A 17,814-nucleotide genomic window follows, 5' to 3' on the forward strand; every position below is an offset into this window, starting at 1 on the left:
AAAATATTTATGTTACACTCAGATATTGCTAGATTAATAAATATATGTGTCTTAGTTCTCTTTAACATGGGTTGCCACACCAAAGTCTTTCTCAAATGTATTTAGCAACTACTTATCGCTCACTCTTAACCAGAACTGAGCCCAGATCCCTTCATTAAAAAAAGAAAATAAACAGGATAAATGCAAAAATTACTGAGCAAATCTTTAAAAAAATGTTTTGTTTTTTTTTTTGTTTTTTTTTAGTAAAATGAATTTTCCAAATATGTTGGTTTTAGTTCAAGCAGTCTTTTGTTTGTTAAATAACAATACTGGTTTGATTTTTAGAATAGAATTATTTCCAGTTGTTTCATGCTGTTCTTTATTGTACAGTGTTCATGAGTTACTCAACAAGCACTTGTAAATAAAATTAATAATATTTCTATGAAATACAATATGGTGGGATATCTCATGACGAAAACTTTAGAGAACAAATAATTCACTCAACAAATGTTCTAGGTGAGAACCTACTTCCCTCACCGTACAAACTTGCACCACATGACCAACTGTTCTTATTGCCAAAGCCTAACATCATCATCAGTTCTGTCTTCATTTTTTCCTAACCTATTTAAATTAGAAAAAAAAAAAAAAAAAAACTTGTTGGTTTATTATAGAAACTTATAGGAAATAAAATTCTGCATAACAAATGCACTATTCTTTATCCTTTCAGTTCTCCACGCCTCTGTTTGGTGCAGTTTCTGCCCCCATTTTATGTTTTTTTTTTTTTTTCGTCATCCACATATCTTTTCCTAAGTCTTAGGCTGGATTGTGCTGATGTTGTTTGGCTGAGTTTCTGCTTTTACAAAAGGCGGTGGTTGTTTGTGTGACATAAAGTGGAAACACTAAAACCCCTGGTAGCTGTTTTTCTTACATATTGTTTTATTGTTTTGGTGGCCTCAATTTTCAAAGGCATTTAGTGAACTTTCCAACTGACATTTCTGCTCTTTGCTCCTCCTCTTGGTTAAATCCAAAAAGGAATTTTAATAAGTGGATATAGAGTTGTGCTCATAACCTCTACCCTATAAGAAATTATAAACTCTAGGATATATTTCAGAGAATATGCATGATAATACAAAAACGTTTTTCCACTCATGGTTAGTTATTGGATTAAGCCATTTATTGCTAAACAAAAGTCTTAACACTTTTTAAATTGTAACGGCAACAGAAATTTCACAAATAAAAATCATACATAGCAGATTCTTAATTCCTCGTATTGCCTTTTTATGCATCAATAACAGCTTGACATCTCTTGTGTTTTTGAGGATGAGCTTCTTTAATTTTTTTGATGGTAAAGCAATTCATTCCTGTTTTTTACTTTACATTCTTGCACTGTTTTGCTAGAATTGCCCCAAAATGGCTCAATAATACCGACGTCAGGAGACTGAGACGGAGACTCCAGAACCTTCACCTTATTCTGTTGGAGCCAATGACAGCTGGACTTGGTCTTGTGTTTTGGATCAATGTCATGTTAAAATGTCCAAGTATGTCCATACGCAGTCTCTGAGTAGAATAGTGCAGGTTTTCCTCCAGTATCTTCTGTTAACGGGTTGCATTCATCTTGCCATCGATTTTGACCACATTTCTTGGATCTTTTTTAGCTCACACATCCTCAAAAACATCCGCAATGTTTCTCAGTGTTTCACAATAGGAATAGTGTTATTTTCATGTTGTTGACTGCTCTCCAAATGTAGCATTTATGCTTGTGGCCAGAGAGTTCAATCTTGGTCTCATCACTCCAAATGAGTGCGGTTTGTCGTATTGTAAGTGAGCTATTTTGTGCCATTTCCACATGAAAGGTGTTCTTCTGGCGACTCGACCATTTTCCTTCAGGTGCTTTCCTTATTGTACATCTTGAAACATCCACACAACAGTTTTTCAGAGTCCTGGATCACAGCTGAAGTTTTTGTGGATTTTTCTTTGTAACAATGTTTCTGGCAGTTGTGGCAGACACATTTTTGACCATGGTTTGGTTTCAAGAGAACCCCTCACTTCCCACTTCTTGATCAAAGTTTGAACACAGCTGACTGACACCATCAGTTCCTTAGATATGTTCTTATATCCCTTTCCTGTTTTGTACAGTTCAGTTACCTTTTCCCATAGATATTTTGACAGCTCTTTAGATTTCCCCATGGCTTAGGATCCAGAAAGGTAAAACTTTTGTAACTTTAGTAAATTTCTTTTGTCATTATAATTTAAAATGGTAAACAGAATTGATGACAGTAAATGGCTTTATGCAACCACTATGAGTGTTTTTATTTATTTATTTATTTATTATTCATGTTCTATTAAAAATGACCATGAAATCATAATTTCTTTCAAGGTATGAAAACTTCTAAGCACAACTTTAATAGTTTTGCGTATCCTAAAAATGTGTTATTTTTCATTTGTCAAGTTGTAGCTATTTATATTGCATCAACTATATTTTCCTACAGTAGCCTAGAGGGGACAAATAATGCATCTGTTGAAGTGAACTGAAATTCTAAGGTTACCCCCGCTGTGAAAGGTCAAACACTTAATAGAAAATGCACACAGTCGCGGCCATTTTTAATTTTTCTCTCCGTCACATGGACATTATCTGCAGTGCCCACGCCTTGATGCCATGCTGGCAGCTGGATGCTGCTGCCTCTCAGGGGGCCTCAGACTTATCAGGCATTCAGCTGGGATGCCGCTGCAGCAGGGCAGTGCGCCGAGGCCACGGCGTGTGCGCGCGCCTGTCTGGTCAGTGCAAAAGCCTTGAATTCATTTCCATCTGCCACTGCAGGAAACCGCCGCACACTGCCAGAGATGTCAAACTGTTAGTCCGAAAGTCAGTCCGGTCGCAGACGTGCAGGGAAGATGCAGAGCTGTGGCATCTGCATGCTTGGAGATAGGGAGATGCATTCCATTCTGAATGGAGGAAAACTAAAGATTGGATGCAGCAGAAATAAATCTCTGGATTTTTAGATTTTTAATTATTTTTTTTGATAGTTTGTTGTACGACTGGATTTGGGGCAGAGAGATGTAACAGAAAAGAACTGTTACAGTTTCCAAATTTGTTGCTCTTTTTTCTCTCTCACCAAAACTACATGGACTAAATGTAGACTATGGGCACAGTTTTTAGCTAGATGCCAGCTCAGACGAGGAAAACAAAGACATGCGTGGATCAATTTGGCGAATACATCAGGATGGAGCGGAGCTTGTGGCTCGCACAGCGTATTTTCAATGTCACAAATACACTCTTTTTCAAACAGCATATTTTTTACCCGCTCTTGATTCACAAATTTAATTAAAGAAATACTCAGAAATTTGAGTTTAAGCTTTATTTTCTGTATAAATGTCCTCCATTAAGTGAAAAATAGCAAAAACACAATTTTTATCAGAGTGGGCACTGAAGTTATTGATGAATCCTTCCAGGATGAGATTTTTTATTTATGCAGTGCTCAAAAAATGAAAGGGAACACTACGAAAACACATTTTATAACTGAACAAATGAGCATTATTTTTATGCTTTATTCTTTACATAGCTGCACATGCAGACTACACAACTAAACAAAATCATTAATGGAAATTACATTTATCAGCCTATGGAAGTCTGGATGTGGAACCATGCTCAAAATTAAAGTGGAAAAACACACTAGAGGCCGATCCATCTTCAATGCAATGTCTTTGAAACAAGTCAAAATAAAGCTCAGTATTTGTGGCCTCGACATGCCCGAATGACTTCTCTGCAACGCCTGTGTGCTTTTGCTGAGGCAGCAGATGGTCTCCTGGGGAATCTCCTCCCACACCTGGAACAAAGCATCCACCAACTCCTGGACCGTCTGAGGTGCAACCTGGTGTTGATGGATGGACCAAGACATGAGGTCCCAGATGTGATTCAGGTCTGGGGAGCGGGTTGGTCTGTCCATTACATCGATACCCTTGTCTAGCAGAAACTGCTGACACACTTCAGAAATGAGGTCTAGCACTGTCTTGTACCAGCATATGGTCTCAAAGAGGGTCTGAGAATCTCATCTCAGTACTACCTCTGTGAGCACCTGGAGAGCTGTACGGTTTACTGACCCACTGCAAAACATGCTGCAGACACAAACGTTCTCCCTGGCGTCTCCAGACTGTCATGTCTGTCACCTGTGCTTGGTGTGAACCTGCGTTCATCTGTGAAGAGCACAGGGCACTAGTGGAGAATTTGCGAATCCTGGTGTTCTCTAGCAAACGCCAAACATCTTCCATGGTGTTGGGCTGTAAGCACAACTCCCACCTGTGGATATCGGGCCCCCATACCACCCTCATGGAGTCTGTTTCTAATAGTCTGAGCAGACACATGCAGATTTGTGGCCAGCTGGAGGTCATTTTTAGGACTCTAGCAGTACTCTTCCTGTTTCTCTTTCTATAAAGGAGGAAGTAGTGGTCCTGATGCAGGATTGTTGCCCTCCTCCACATCTCCTGAAGTACCAGCCTGTCTCCTGGTAGTGCCTGGACACGATGCTGACAGACACAGCAAATCTTCTTGCCACAGCTCGCATCGATGTGCCATCCTGCACTACCTGGCCCACTTGTGTGGGTTACAGACGCCGTCTTACGGTACTACTGGAGTGACAACACTGTCGGCATCCAGGTGTCGCCAAAACACCAATAAGGAGGGAGAAATTGTCTGTGGTCACCATTTGTAGAACTAATTTTTTATTGGAGGGATTTTACTGATCACCTCGTATTTCCAGCTGTTATCTATTCCACTTGAACACAAACATGTAAATTGTCAGTTAGTGTTTTCTGCTAATTAGACAGTTTGATGACTAGAGTAGCATTGAGTTGTTTAGGTGTTGCTTTTATTTTTTAGAGCATTGTTTATTTTTTAACCCATTTTAGACTGTTGGAAGTTTTCAAAAATGTTTTTCTTCATTATACTAAGAGGAAAGGTTGTTCATTATCGATGATAATTTAATTGAAAACGCTGAATAATATTGATGCCCTTTAAAAGTGTTTGTTGGTGTTTGCGTCACCTCCCACTGAAAGCTGCTACCAAGACGGAAGTGTGAGGCGTGTGTCTCTAAATCTGCTGCAGGGATCCTGCGTTAGGCAGCTCAGAATAGCTAAATTTCAACATTTCTTTGTAAATAATTGAAAAAAATGATGAGAAGTAAAAAGAATAAAAACACTTTGATGTGAGACTAACTATTTAAAGCATAACAAGATGCAGAAAGTCTAAAATACCAGAGATTAAAAAAAATAAATAAAATACAAACTGAAATTTGCACATTTATTAAAGCACTTTCTCAAAACAAGGAAGAAATTAGCCTTAGTGTCTTAAACCAACCATTTTTTTTTTTTTTAAATACAAACAAATATAAAACATAATTGAAAATGCAAAGTTTAAAGAGATAAAAAAAGGACAAACATTCTTGAAGATACAGTTAACATTTTTATGATTTTGGTATCAAATTTGTGTCAAACAACTCAAAAAATAATAATAAATAAAAATAATAAATAATTGAAATTATAACCAACAGTTGCAAGGTAAAAATTAGGCAAATAACTATTTTTTTGTCTTTAATTTAAACAAGCTTCCATTCGTTTGTGCCTATTTTTATACATTCTAAAAATAGGTTTTCAAAAAGATGATATGATGCTTCTATTCAAAACTCATGAAACAGGTTACTCTGTATAAACTGTGTGTGTGTTTGTTACCTTGTTTGCCGCAGGGGAATTGGAAGAGAGATGCATAAAAACGGGTCAAAGGTGTTGCTCTGCTTAAGGCAATGGGGGCACGTCAGAGAAGACCTGCAGACAAACACACAACCGGAGGAGAATTTTTACCCTTTTTATCCATAATTCAAACAACAAAATAAAAATGCATATAAATCGAATTTGGCAATGTAATTTGTCCAATTCAGTCCCAGTAAGTTAGTCTGCTAAAAGGTTTAAAGTCAAATACTGTCAATATTTTGAATAAAAGCCATAAATGGAAGCTCAGACAGGTTTAGAAAAAGTGTGCACTCTTCACATCTTAACGTTAGTTAAATGTGCAGACTTGTTGCGAATAGAGCGTGCGAGTTCCTTTCAGCTGCTGAGAAAAGGCCACAGCAAAGCAACAGAGGTGAGATGCTGTTTTATTAGGTTTCCCAGAATAGTAATGAGAATTTATGGCAGAGTTAAGTACCAGTTCATACAAGCTGGAAAAGGGAGTGAAGGCCAAAGGAAAAGTCGTGAATAAAGAAGAAAAAACTGAAATGAAGAAACAGTGGAAATGACACAAGAAAAGCATAAATGTCGTGAAATGTGAAATGCAGAGAATGTCTGCAGCAGAACAGAAAGAAAAGAAAGAAAAAACTAAAGGAAAGCAACAAAATAAGAGATTAATGACAGGAAGAATCTCAGTTTTTTTTTTTTTTAACCAGTGAAGAGAATAAAGGACTAGACGGATAAAAACAGCCTTCTGACCACTATCAACACTTCCTTTCAAAGCTTTCGAGAAAGAACAAAGATGAGCAGAAAACAAGACTTCTGCTTTTGCTCCAGGAGATGTTTACAGTCAGCGTATAGAATTTGAGATCAAAAGCAAAAAGGCTGAAAACAAACTTTCAAGAAATTTGTGGATAAACACTTTCTAAAAATGTAAAGGAAGAATTAAAAAAAAATGGGAAGAGCCTGAAGATACGATGCGTATCCCGATGCGTCTCACAATACGATAAATATCGTAATATATTCCAAGACTGTACCAGAACAATTGAACTTTTGAGTTCATTATAATGCTAATTCCTCACGCTAAACACCCCCAAAGTGGTATTTTGCTTCATTCATGCATATCTGATCACTCTTCTGAAACCCTGCTCTCTGAGCACCAGCCCCTCCCAGTCCTCGATCGAGTCCTCACATTCATACCTATGGGGGAACAGCCCCTTCTAGGACGAGTCTGCACACATCCGGCTAACACACATGCCCATTTTCTCACGCACAACATGCACATCCATCTTAGCAAAAGTTCAGGTGTTGTCCGTTTTTGTGAATATAACGCAGACGTCCTGCCAAGGCCGCTGTGGGATGAAATGGGCGGCACCCACAAAGAGCGAAAGGCGGAGCCTCAGAGATCGAGTTGTCTTCCATCTGGATAGGAAAAGAGCTCAAAAAAATGACTCATATTTCATTAAAAAAATAGTTTTTAGTGTCCCGAAGGTGATATTTGATCATATATATGGATATAGTTTACTCTAAAAGGCTTAATTATGGCATGATATAGGCCCTTTAAAGTGCATGCACAGTCAGTTAGGCTGTAGAAAACCTTATCGGACTAAACAACATTTATACAACGGTGAGAGCACTCTGTGCTAAGAAAACTTCACACTTCTACACTACAAACACTGGTCTGCTGCTATAAATAGAGATAAAAATATCCTCCATAAACCTGTTTTTTCCTTTCCCTGGAGTGAGGAGAATGATACAATTACCCAAACAACAAAGGTTTAGTGATTCACTGGAAGTTTTTTTTTTTATTTTTTTTTATTTTTTTTTTCCATGCCTTACATTTCAGAATCACCAGCCTTTCAAAAGATCCTTCTCAAAAGCACATCATGCTCTGCTTTTATCCTTTTGCTTTGCAACTTTTTACAAATGGTGCTGCAACCCTCTTTAGGATGTAGAGTGGTGGATCATAGGACAGATGACATTGGGCGGTGAAGGACAACAGCAGTCATCGCTCTTTACTAATAACATGAATAAAATAGTTCCACTCTCTGGGTTTCATTTGTGTTCATTATAAAGTCTTTTGGTTTAATAATCTACATTTTCCTTGCATTCAAGATTTATTTACTCAATTACATTATATATCAGAGGTATAAATCTTTCATCGAGTTCATACTTGGCCCACATTTTTTAATTACCGGTAGATAAAAAAAAACAAAAAAAAACTTCTAACAATAAAACATAAATTTGTAGGAAGAAATCTTCCTGTAACCTTCTAAATGAAGAAAGATATTAATCTGTTTTCATTGTATTATCATGGATCCATTGTCACTTTAAATCCAATTTTCACTTTATAAATGACCAGAATTTTAACTAAAATATATAATATAAATCAGAGGAAACCTGGCTTCAGTGAGGAAACGTCTCAGCCAAAGAGCTACAGGCAGAAGCAGAATGTATTGGTTTACATTAATATTAAATCAACATATTAAAAAATACTGGTTTAAAAGTATATAAAACGATCACTCTATTGGTCAAAACAGTATGATATGGCCAATTTATTTCACATTTAAAGCATGAAAACATCTTGATCTTTCATTGGTATCAAGTGGCTGATAGCTGCTCCACAGATCTTTAAATAGCCTGAAGCTTTTTATGGACTTTCATCTTTAAAACTTCATCCCACACGAGTGTTTTTCTTTAATTTCACAACACAACCATTAATGTAAGTTCTTATGATCAGTGTTGACATGGAATTAACTCAAATTACAGAATCTTCTAGTAATAAATATACATTAAATGTAATTTAAAAAAAAAATAGGTGTAACACATTAAAACTATTAAAAGTTTAACTTGATGATCATCATTTAAAGTCTGTTACATCTGTCAAACAATCAGGAAACTCTTTTGGACTCGAATATATTATAAATCTATTAGTGAATTTTAGGATAAGCACTGTCAAATATTAATTGCTCATGAAAAGTCTTTCTATTTAGGGCATAAATACAGACATTTGCATTTTGTAGGGGGTTTTACTATTTAAGTTTATACATTTAAGTAGTTTGAAGCTGTTAGAATGATATATATATATATATATAAATGAAACCAAAATCTTCAAATCAAAACAAAAATCCCAATCAAATCAATTCTTAAAACTCACTTCCTAAACTGTGGTGTTTGCCAGAATAGAAAGTGAGTCTGAGGCCTCCTGCACGTCTCCCAGCCCATTAAAAATGGATGTCACAAACAGGAAGACAGACGGAGGGACAGAGTTTGACAAAGACTCATTTAAACCCTGAACCGCAGCGCACTGACACAGGCAGCCCAAACCACACCACACCACGGCCCGGCTCCAATCAAACATTTATTCCAATCAGAAAACTCCAGCGCCTTCCTCTGGGGATTATCTTAGTGAGACATATAACAAAAAAAGGAGGAAGAAGCAAAAGAAAAAAAAAAGAGGTAGACAGAGAAACAGAAGGAACCCAGAGCGCCGTGGAGTCAGAGACAGACGGTGTAGACAAAAATAAATAAATAAATAAATAAGCCAAACATGATGGATGTGATGCTACCTTGCATTTGGAGGGAAGGTGGCTCCAGTTTAGTGAAAATAAATGACATAAAGAAGAGAAAGGAGTGAAAACTGAGACTTTCAGAAGGAGTCCGGGTCCAGAAAACAGAATCTGCACGAGCTAACAAATGAATATGGAGCCGATGTGCTGCTAAAAGAGGAATAAAAACTGAAAACATTCAAAAATGTTGATGGACGATTAAAAAAAAGCAATGAATCAGGTTGTTTTTTAAAATCTTAAGCCGTCGTTGTAGGGCCATTGCAGAAAAAGGTGCAATAGTTTTCTCTTAATTTCATTTCTGGCAGCGCAGAATCATTAATCAAGCTGCATGTGTTCTATGGTTTATGTTTGTTTTATACCACAGACATAGCTGCTTCCTTTGTGATGATTGAACAAGTTTAACGCCAGCAATCAGTCTTTTTTTATATATATTTTTTGCACCTTATCAAGTATATCTTTTCTCAATAAAAATATTCATTTTTACAACCTTAAAATGCATATTTATCACAAAATTTATAAAAGAAATGTGTTCTACTTCTGTTAAATAGAAAAAGAAACCTTGATTAAAAATAAGTAATTAATGTTTAATTAACACATTTTTTCTTAAAAGAAACCATTTATTTAAACAAAACCTTTGAAAAAAAATCCAGGATAAACTTTACAAAATGAAACTTTAATATGAATCAAAGCAAGAGTTTGGGGTGAGTGTTTTTGTGCTGAGAGGTAGCCCGGCGCTGAATCGTTCTGACATTAATTATTCAATACTTTTAGAATATTGATTGTTCTTCTACTCTACGGACAGGTGGGTCATAATAAAGAGAATTATTACATTTTTATTTCTAAAGCATTGTTATATATCATCATCAGGACCTTTTGACAAATATCAAACCATCACTGCAGGCTTGTCTGCTCAAATTTAGTGCAGAATGTTTGGTGTATAGGTAGAGTAGACCCAGGTGTCGAAGTGTTTTGGGGCAAGACGGTGAGCCCCACATTGCTCCTGGTGAGTGAAGGTTGGCATCAGTGTGTGAATGAGTGAATACGGCTGTGACTGAAAGCGCTTCTAAGAAGGTAGTAAAACGCTCTCCGAGTATCTGTCATTTACCATTTAACGTTCAAACTTCAGAGAACTTCATTTTACCTTGGGTAACATGTGATGTTCAAAGGTTGGGTCATCAGAACTTTTGCTTCTATCGATTATATTTTATTTGCATGTGTTTTTCTCTCAGTTTGTCTATTTATTTTTGTCTTATAAGGTGGGAACATTTACCTGAGCTGATCCACTTCAGGTGTTTTTTTACATTTTCCACATACATATTCCCTAGATTTGCATTACGGAGCCACTTCAGCTGCTGTTATTTTTACTACACCCACGTCTGATGTGCTGTAGTTTCAGCCAAAACTCACTGTTTTGTTTTGTTTACTCTTTAAGAACCTGGAGCCTCAGTTATTTTAAACTCTCTTTTTTTTTATGTTCCCACACGTCTTTTATATTTTCCTTCTGCCTCCTGCTGATGAGTTTGAATTTGTACTTCCCTAAAGCATTGGTCAAGGCCGTCATCCGTCTCTTATTTTTTGTAGTTCTTTGTTGTAATGTCTACAATCCAAACAGGTGATGTATGAATTTCACACATTTTACACTAGAGATTTCCCCAAAACTCTTTCAGACAAACTAATCTAAAGTCCACAAAACAGACATTCTCATAATCTGTATGTTTCCTAAGTTTGTACCAAAGCTTTGAAGGATAGGCTCCAGCAGCCCCATGACTCCGAAAGAGATTAAGTAAGTTTTGGGTTTTCTGGATGGACGGACGGTAAAACTTGGCAGCACCATGCGGGAAAAAGGGGAATCCCAGTAGAAAAAAACTGTGTAACCATGGATACTATACAACAATCTGCAAGATTTAAGATAAAAAGTGACCAGAAGCAAAGAATCCCTTAAATAGCCAGACCCATTTTTCCTTAAAAGTAAAACACATGTAGAAGATGACCAGAAACCAAGTTGACTACACAAAATATTAGATATTTTTCTGTTACACTGATGTCACTATGAGTTCTTATGGATTAAAAAAAAAAAAAAACTAAAAGTGATGCATCCCAACTAAATGTGTTTCTCCTTTAAATACAAATGTAACGTGGAAGGGAACTTAGCTTCGCATGTTGGGTAATGGAGTGTGAGAGTATGGCATGCAGTAAAAATGTGTCAAGAACAAAAGTGTGATTTAACTTCAATCAGTTAATGATTTGCAGCTCATACAGTTGAGTAATGTCAGGCATCCGAATGAGGAAAATAACCATTTTCAATCGGAAGGCTTTGGTCATTTCCATGTTAGAACTAAAGTTGAATGGAGAAACAAATCCGTCGAATTCTTGAATTCAATTAGAGGACTGTGTGAGTGGAGGCTCTACATCACTAAGTGTTAAACCATCATCCTCTGGGCAGAGGACACAGAAGAATGGCTGTTTAGGCTTACAGAGCAGCACTCATTATTGGACATGTTGTTGGATGAGACATTTATTTAGACTGACTCAGATACCATAAACCACTAATCTAATGTGTTTTATCAGATTCATTTATTTATTTATGCTTGTTCAGATGGTCAGTTTTTACAGCAGCCATCATTTTGGAACAGGGAGGAAAACCAAATTTATTTATAGGGCACTTTTTGTACAAATCATCTAAAGTCAGTAATACCTCCTGGTATTCAGTGTTTAATAATAGAAAATAAAAATAAGACGTTTGTTTACTTTTGGCAATTCCTGCTAATGAGGATCTCCACAGCAAAATACTGAGGAATTTACTCAGATTATTTTCTGTTTATTGACCTAAGATCCTTACAAAATATTTAATAAAATATTCAACCATTTAAAAATGTTTATAAAATATTTATGATTATACTAGTATGGCTAAAATTTAAATGAAGATCACATAAGAGCAGATCAGAAAGGAAACTGTGTTCCTGGTATTTTTGCACTTTCATGAGAAGGCAAAGTTACTGCAGAAATGAACTTCCGCACACCTTCAGAAACTTGTCTGCATTGTTGTGCAGACATCCTCATAACTTCTGCTTCTTATGCAAACATTCCACAAAACCTCTGGGGTGTGGACAGCCTCACAAATGTTCTGGAAACCTTTAGGAAAGCCATAAAGAAAGGTTACAGGTGACGAGGGTCTGAATGTGAGAATGTGTGGAACTGCTGTCAAGACAAGAATGTCAGGGCTATCTGGCCATCTCTCTCAGCTTTGAAGTGCAGCTGGTGAGAGCTCGCAGGCAGAATGAGAAAAAAACAGAAATCCATGCTATTTTCATTACCTTACATTATTTCCTCATATTATTCGTACATCTAAATGCTTGAGGGAAAGCCCCCCTGATGGACCTGGTCCAAAGGTTTTACACTCCCAGTGTAATCCTAGATGTACAGCTGTTGTCCTGGTGTGATTTTCTGTTTCTACTGCATTCCTGACTGATAGCCAGACCAGGTACGGCAGCCAGATAAGCAGAGATTCTTAGGATAGTTTCAAGTATCGATGATTTGCACACGTTTTATGTCTAATACAGAAACTAGCTTGAATTAACCAAAGCATAACAGAATTGTAGAAAACCTTCACTTGGCTTGTTATGCACTTTCACACTGCACTCATAAGAGAGGAGTAAACCGCCTGATTAACCAAACAACAGACCATACCAAGAAGAAGAAAAAAAAAGTCTTACATTTCCATTATTTAATAACCAACCTGCTTAATCCACAAAGCAAAAATGGTTATAAAGTCTCTAAACATATTTCATTAAGTTTGTAAGATGGTCTCTGCTAGCTTATTTTTTTTCTTTACTTGGAATGTACATTCTCTGTCTTTGTATTACTCGCTCTTTTTGGTTGGTATGTCAGCTTCTAAGATTGCAATTTTAAGCTTAATCTTCTTAAAACATATCATTTATTGTCAAAAAAAGGTCACAAGAGCTAGTTAAAACATCACAACCATGATTCTTTAACGATGTAACATTAATTAACATTCCCCACATTTTCAAATTGATTCTTAGGAATTATATAGTGAAAAAATACACCATAATGGCTAACATGTCACCCAAATCAAATATGTAATTTTAAAGCTGACCAGCGTTTGGCCGTTTGGTCCATCCTAGAGTTCAGGTGAGTTTGTATCTGGCCAAATGAGGCAAACTGCCAAAATAATAAAGAAGGTCTGGAACAAAATGCCCTTAAAGAACATAAAGCCAACTCAGATTTGATCGTTTCACTAAGCTAAAAAAAATATTAAGCGTATTTGTTCAAAAATCTTCTAGGACAAAAACACAAAGCAGATTCTAGCAGTCCTTACATCCATTAGTGACCTGTGTTGCTCATCAGTCTGCACAGTTGGCACAGATCAATATGAAAACGGTATCAGAAAGCAAACGCCCGAGGGATGCTGGTTGATAGGTGTCGGGACTCGGGAGTGGAAGATTCTTAAACGAACTGATTTATTTATCTTATAAAAGAAGAAAATATCTCTATTGGATAGTGATTTATTCTGTTACACTCAAAGAATGTTCTGCATGTTTCTCCCGGGAAGCAAGTCAAAGCATAAAGATAGTCATTTGAAAAAAATTTTTATCAGGAAAGCAAGAGTTACTGTTTTCTTACAGAAAAACACTTTGTGCTTCTCACAGTGATGCATAAAAGACAAAAGCAATAGTTAGAGTAACAAATTATTCTGAAATGATTACATTACACCTAACTGAATGATCATGAGACAGTAAAGTAGCAAAGATAAATCAGATTATAATTCTATCTTTTTTTTTTTTTAATGGTATAGGTCGATTAATTTGATCAGAAAGATCGATCTGGTTGGATTGTAGGAATAAAAATCGATAAATCGATTGATTGTTACACCCCTTTAGTTTTTAAGTTAAACTTTAACCAACTTACTCCAAAAACAAATACACTTTAATCCCCTAACTATGCCATTTATGTCAGCGCGTCTCACCTGTATTGGGCCTGGAAATGCTCCTGAACAAAACTGTGTCGACTCCGAGGTTGATGTGTGCTGGGATTCAAAGGGTTTTCTGAAGAGCTGGACCCCTGCAGACAAAACACAGAAAATATATGGACCCATTTGACACTTCGATAACCTGTATTTGCAATAAATAATAAAAACCCAAAACAGACATGATAATTGGATGCTGGATGATAATCGGATCCCGTTTGATCATCATTAGAAACCATTAGCATCTTTAATTAAGGCTAAAAGGTTTTCACGCTAAACACAAAATATTAAAAGTAGAAGAGCATGTTTCATTCATGGACCAAAGACCAATAAAAAATCCTGTTGATGGAATATGGATTTTGACTTATAGACAGTTTACTGCGACAGATAAACTATTATGAATATTTCAATTTATATAGAACATTTTTAAAAGAAAATCTCACACTAAAAGTTGTTTAAAAAATAGATAAATAAAATTCTACTTTCACATTGCCTTTTTGAGAGAAGTTCCAACCTCCAGGACAATGTCACACAAATGCAACAGCTTTTTACCATATAAAGAGTTTAAATAAGAATAGAAACAAGTGAGGAAAATCAAATCTGAACTTGGAAATCTGGTGTTTAACCCCGATCCTCGAGGACCCCTGTCCTCAACCTGGACTTCCTTTCAGAAGGAGCCCACCTGACTCAGGTAATCAGCCATACGCCATCCCTCAAGAACAGAGATGGCATATTCCAGTCAAACTATATTTGCACTATTAGAAATATGCTTATCTGTACTTTTCTCAGTCTCCTCTATGGGCTTACATCTGTTTTTGTAACCCGTGAGGTTTTTTGGTTTTGAACACAATCTTGTTGAAGATCCAACTATGAGATGTAAACAGTAAAGGTCCTCCACATAGAAAAATTAGAAAATGATGATCCGAGTTCAAACATGGTGAACAAAGTCATCACGCAAAGTGTTTCGTCTCAATCGGTCTCTCTACGAAAATTGGATTTTTTTTTTTTTTTTGCATGTTTTGAACCGTGACCACAGATTTAATGACATGTCAACTTTGAAGAGGCTTTTCTTTTGTTAAAACAAAATCCAAGAGCTGCTTCAATCCCTCTGAACAATGAGTCACTGCTGGCATCTTCCAAAACCTCCTGAACATATAATGAGGCAAAAACCACAAAGTTAAGAGAGCATCTGTTCCCCATGTTCTTACAAATGACTTTACCTTGGAAATGTGTTGCTAAAAATCTTTATATATGATTATAAACTGCTAAGATGAGCGATACCCCCTTTTATCTTTATTTCTCTTTACCTCCAATCCAGTCCATTAATAACTTCCATATCCTACTATGAGCTCCTATTATCCATCTTTCCAGCTTTATGGCCTCAATTTTCCGTCTCTGTACTAAAAAACAATGGAGAGGAACCTGCAGACCCTCACAAAGAGGCAACAAACATCACCATGGAAACTTGGCCTTATTCTCACAGTAAACATGAGGGAATAAAGAACTTTTTTCATCAGCATGGCCTAAAAATACAGACAAATTAAGCCATCTGAGATGTTCGAGGCTTTTATTCATGTGGAAAGTGGCTGTTTGGTTGAACATTTCTTGTCCAGAACATTCAACTTTTAGTGTAAAGAAGATGTAGAGCTTGCGAATAAAAGGAACATTCAACGAGCTGTGTGAACTCCATAAAACCACTGCAAGCCCTTTGCCATTTGTGTTTTTAGTGACTTTCATACCAGCAAGGGAGCCCATTTAGTGCTGCTAAAACAGACTTTTTTTCTTTTTTCTTTAATCGGTCCCCTCAGGTATTGGTGATTGCTTGTTCCAACCTATTAATGCAAATCAGACCAATCTGAAAGATATTTGGTTCCAATTTGGACCAATCACAGCAAATATTCAGCAAACGTGGTAAGGATTTAGTTATTTCTATTATATCAAACTGTGAATAAATATGTCTGTATCAAGGTCAGGTACAACACTATTTACTTACTGATCTGGTAAAGCGGAGGTATGATGTCTGGCGGTTACTGAGGAGATGACACTACAAGTGTTGATGACATTTAGATCGTCAGGAAAACAGTGTCAGAAGAAGCAAAGTGTATCAAATTAAAAAGTTGTTTTAATGAGCCTGCATTCATCTGACCAAATTAAATGAGTTGCAGTCTCCCATTGTTGCTCTACTACTCTGTTTATGTTCCATAATGCCCAGCAACGGTGGACGTTTTTGTCCAACTTGTTCCTCTCCACACATGGACCCTGTTCAGACAGACAAAACTCAGAGCAAACCAAAGTTCAGTCCAATTGGAACCCTAGTTCACTTTAAGCAAACCAAATGTGTCCAATCTGAAAGGATCCTTAGAAAAGCATCTAAAGAACTAAAAAAAAAGTTGCAAGTATTCAGCAAATAATGATAAATTTTTCTTCAACTTCTCAAAAAAAAAAAAATATATATAACTGATGAAAATCTTCAACACTTTCTAACAATACCTGAGAATACATACTAGGGGCCTGAATACTGCTTCATAAACACTAACATTCACACTTAAATTATCTGTACTGTTAATGCCTAATTTATTATTTATTATTCATCGTCTGAAGCTGTGTCACTATTTGGTCCTCCAAAGAGAAAACCACTGAACCCACTGGCCAGAAATGCAATGGGCCAATCCAACTTTAGTAAAGCACCATTGAGGTCTTGCGTGCTGTACTCGTTAAGATATTTTTTTTTTGTAAGACTTAAAAATGTATGAAAATGATTTTGAATTTCATGAACAACTTTTTTAAGTCACTCTTAACTAGTTCTGCTTGATTTGTTACAGTAAAGGAACAGACAATTGAGGGGTCCTCAAATCACATCGGACAACTAAAGTTGTTGTAAGTTTTTTTTATGAGAAGATTTACACTTAAACTTATGCTGTAAACCAAATGATTATTAAAGTGTATATTTGTGAAAGTATAAAATTGTATAATTGTATTTTATGTCAATTTTAAAGTTTTATAAGGTAGAGGCGCTAATATAAGCCCATATGTTTATTTATTTTTATTTTATTTTTTTGCCTCTTCCTGCACCTACATTTTAAATATTTCTATACCTGTTTTATGCAATATATTATATAAGTGCAAATAAATAAATTTTAAAAATGCTGTACGGTAATGTAGTGGTCTAGTATTGTCCTAAATTTGAAAAAATATTTAAAAATTACATTTTTTAAACATTTTAGCTGCAGATGATGCTGTGACTTCAGTAATAACACAACAAACATGCAATAGTGTTCCGTAAATATATTTACTAAAAAAACAGCAATGCAGAAATGAAATTTTGCTAAAAACAAAATATTTTCTCTTACTAACTTCACTTTCAAATCAGAAGCAATAGTCAGTACAGCGAAGCTATTTTAAAGCATACTCTTAAGATATTTTTTTGTCTTAATCGGTGATCAGTTCCAGAAAAAAAACGCACACAACTGCAGGATTTAACCACACAGTAAGGTTACTCCCTCCATGCAGAGCAGATCTAAACAATAGAAGAGGGCGAGATAAAAAGCCTTGTGTGCTCTGTGGCGC

The 17,814-nt window shown here is 36.1% G+C and overlaps 1 protein-coding gene across 1 annotated transcript in view; it reads right to left on the bottom strand.

Moving 5' to 3' along the window:
- Nucleotides 1–17,814, bottom strand: part of usp43a (ubiquitin specific peptidase 43a) — a 147,147-nt gene that overhangs the window by 92,784 nt on the left and 36,549 nt on the right. Inside the window, exons 3-4 of the mRNA XM_024289726.2 lie at nt 14,248–14,342; nt 5,701–5,793 (exon numbers count right to left, since the gene is read on the bottom strand). Coding sequence (XP_024145494.1) covers nt 5,701–5,793; nt 14,248–14,342 — 188 coding nt within the window. The remainder of the gene's footprint in view (nt 1–5,700; nt 5,794–14,247; nt 14,343–17,814) is intronic.

This window comes from Oryzias melastigma, linkage group LG1 (assembly GCF_002922805.2).
Source record: "Oryzias melastigma strain HK-1 linkage group LG1, ASM292280v2, whole genome shotgun sequence".
Lineage (NCBI taxonomy): Eukaryota > Metazoa > Chordata > Actinopteri > Beloniformes > Adrianichthyidae > Oryzias > Oryzias melastigma.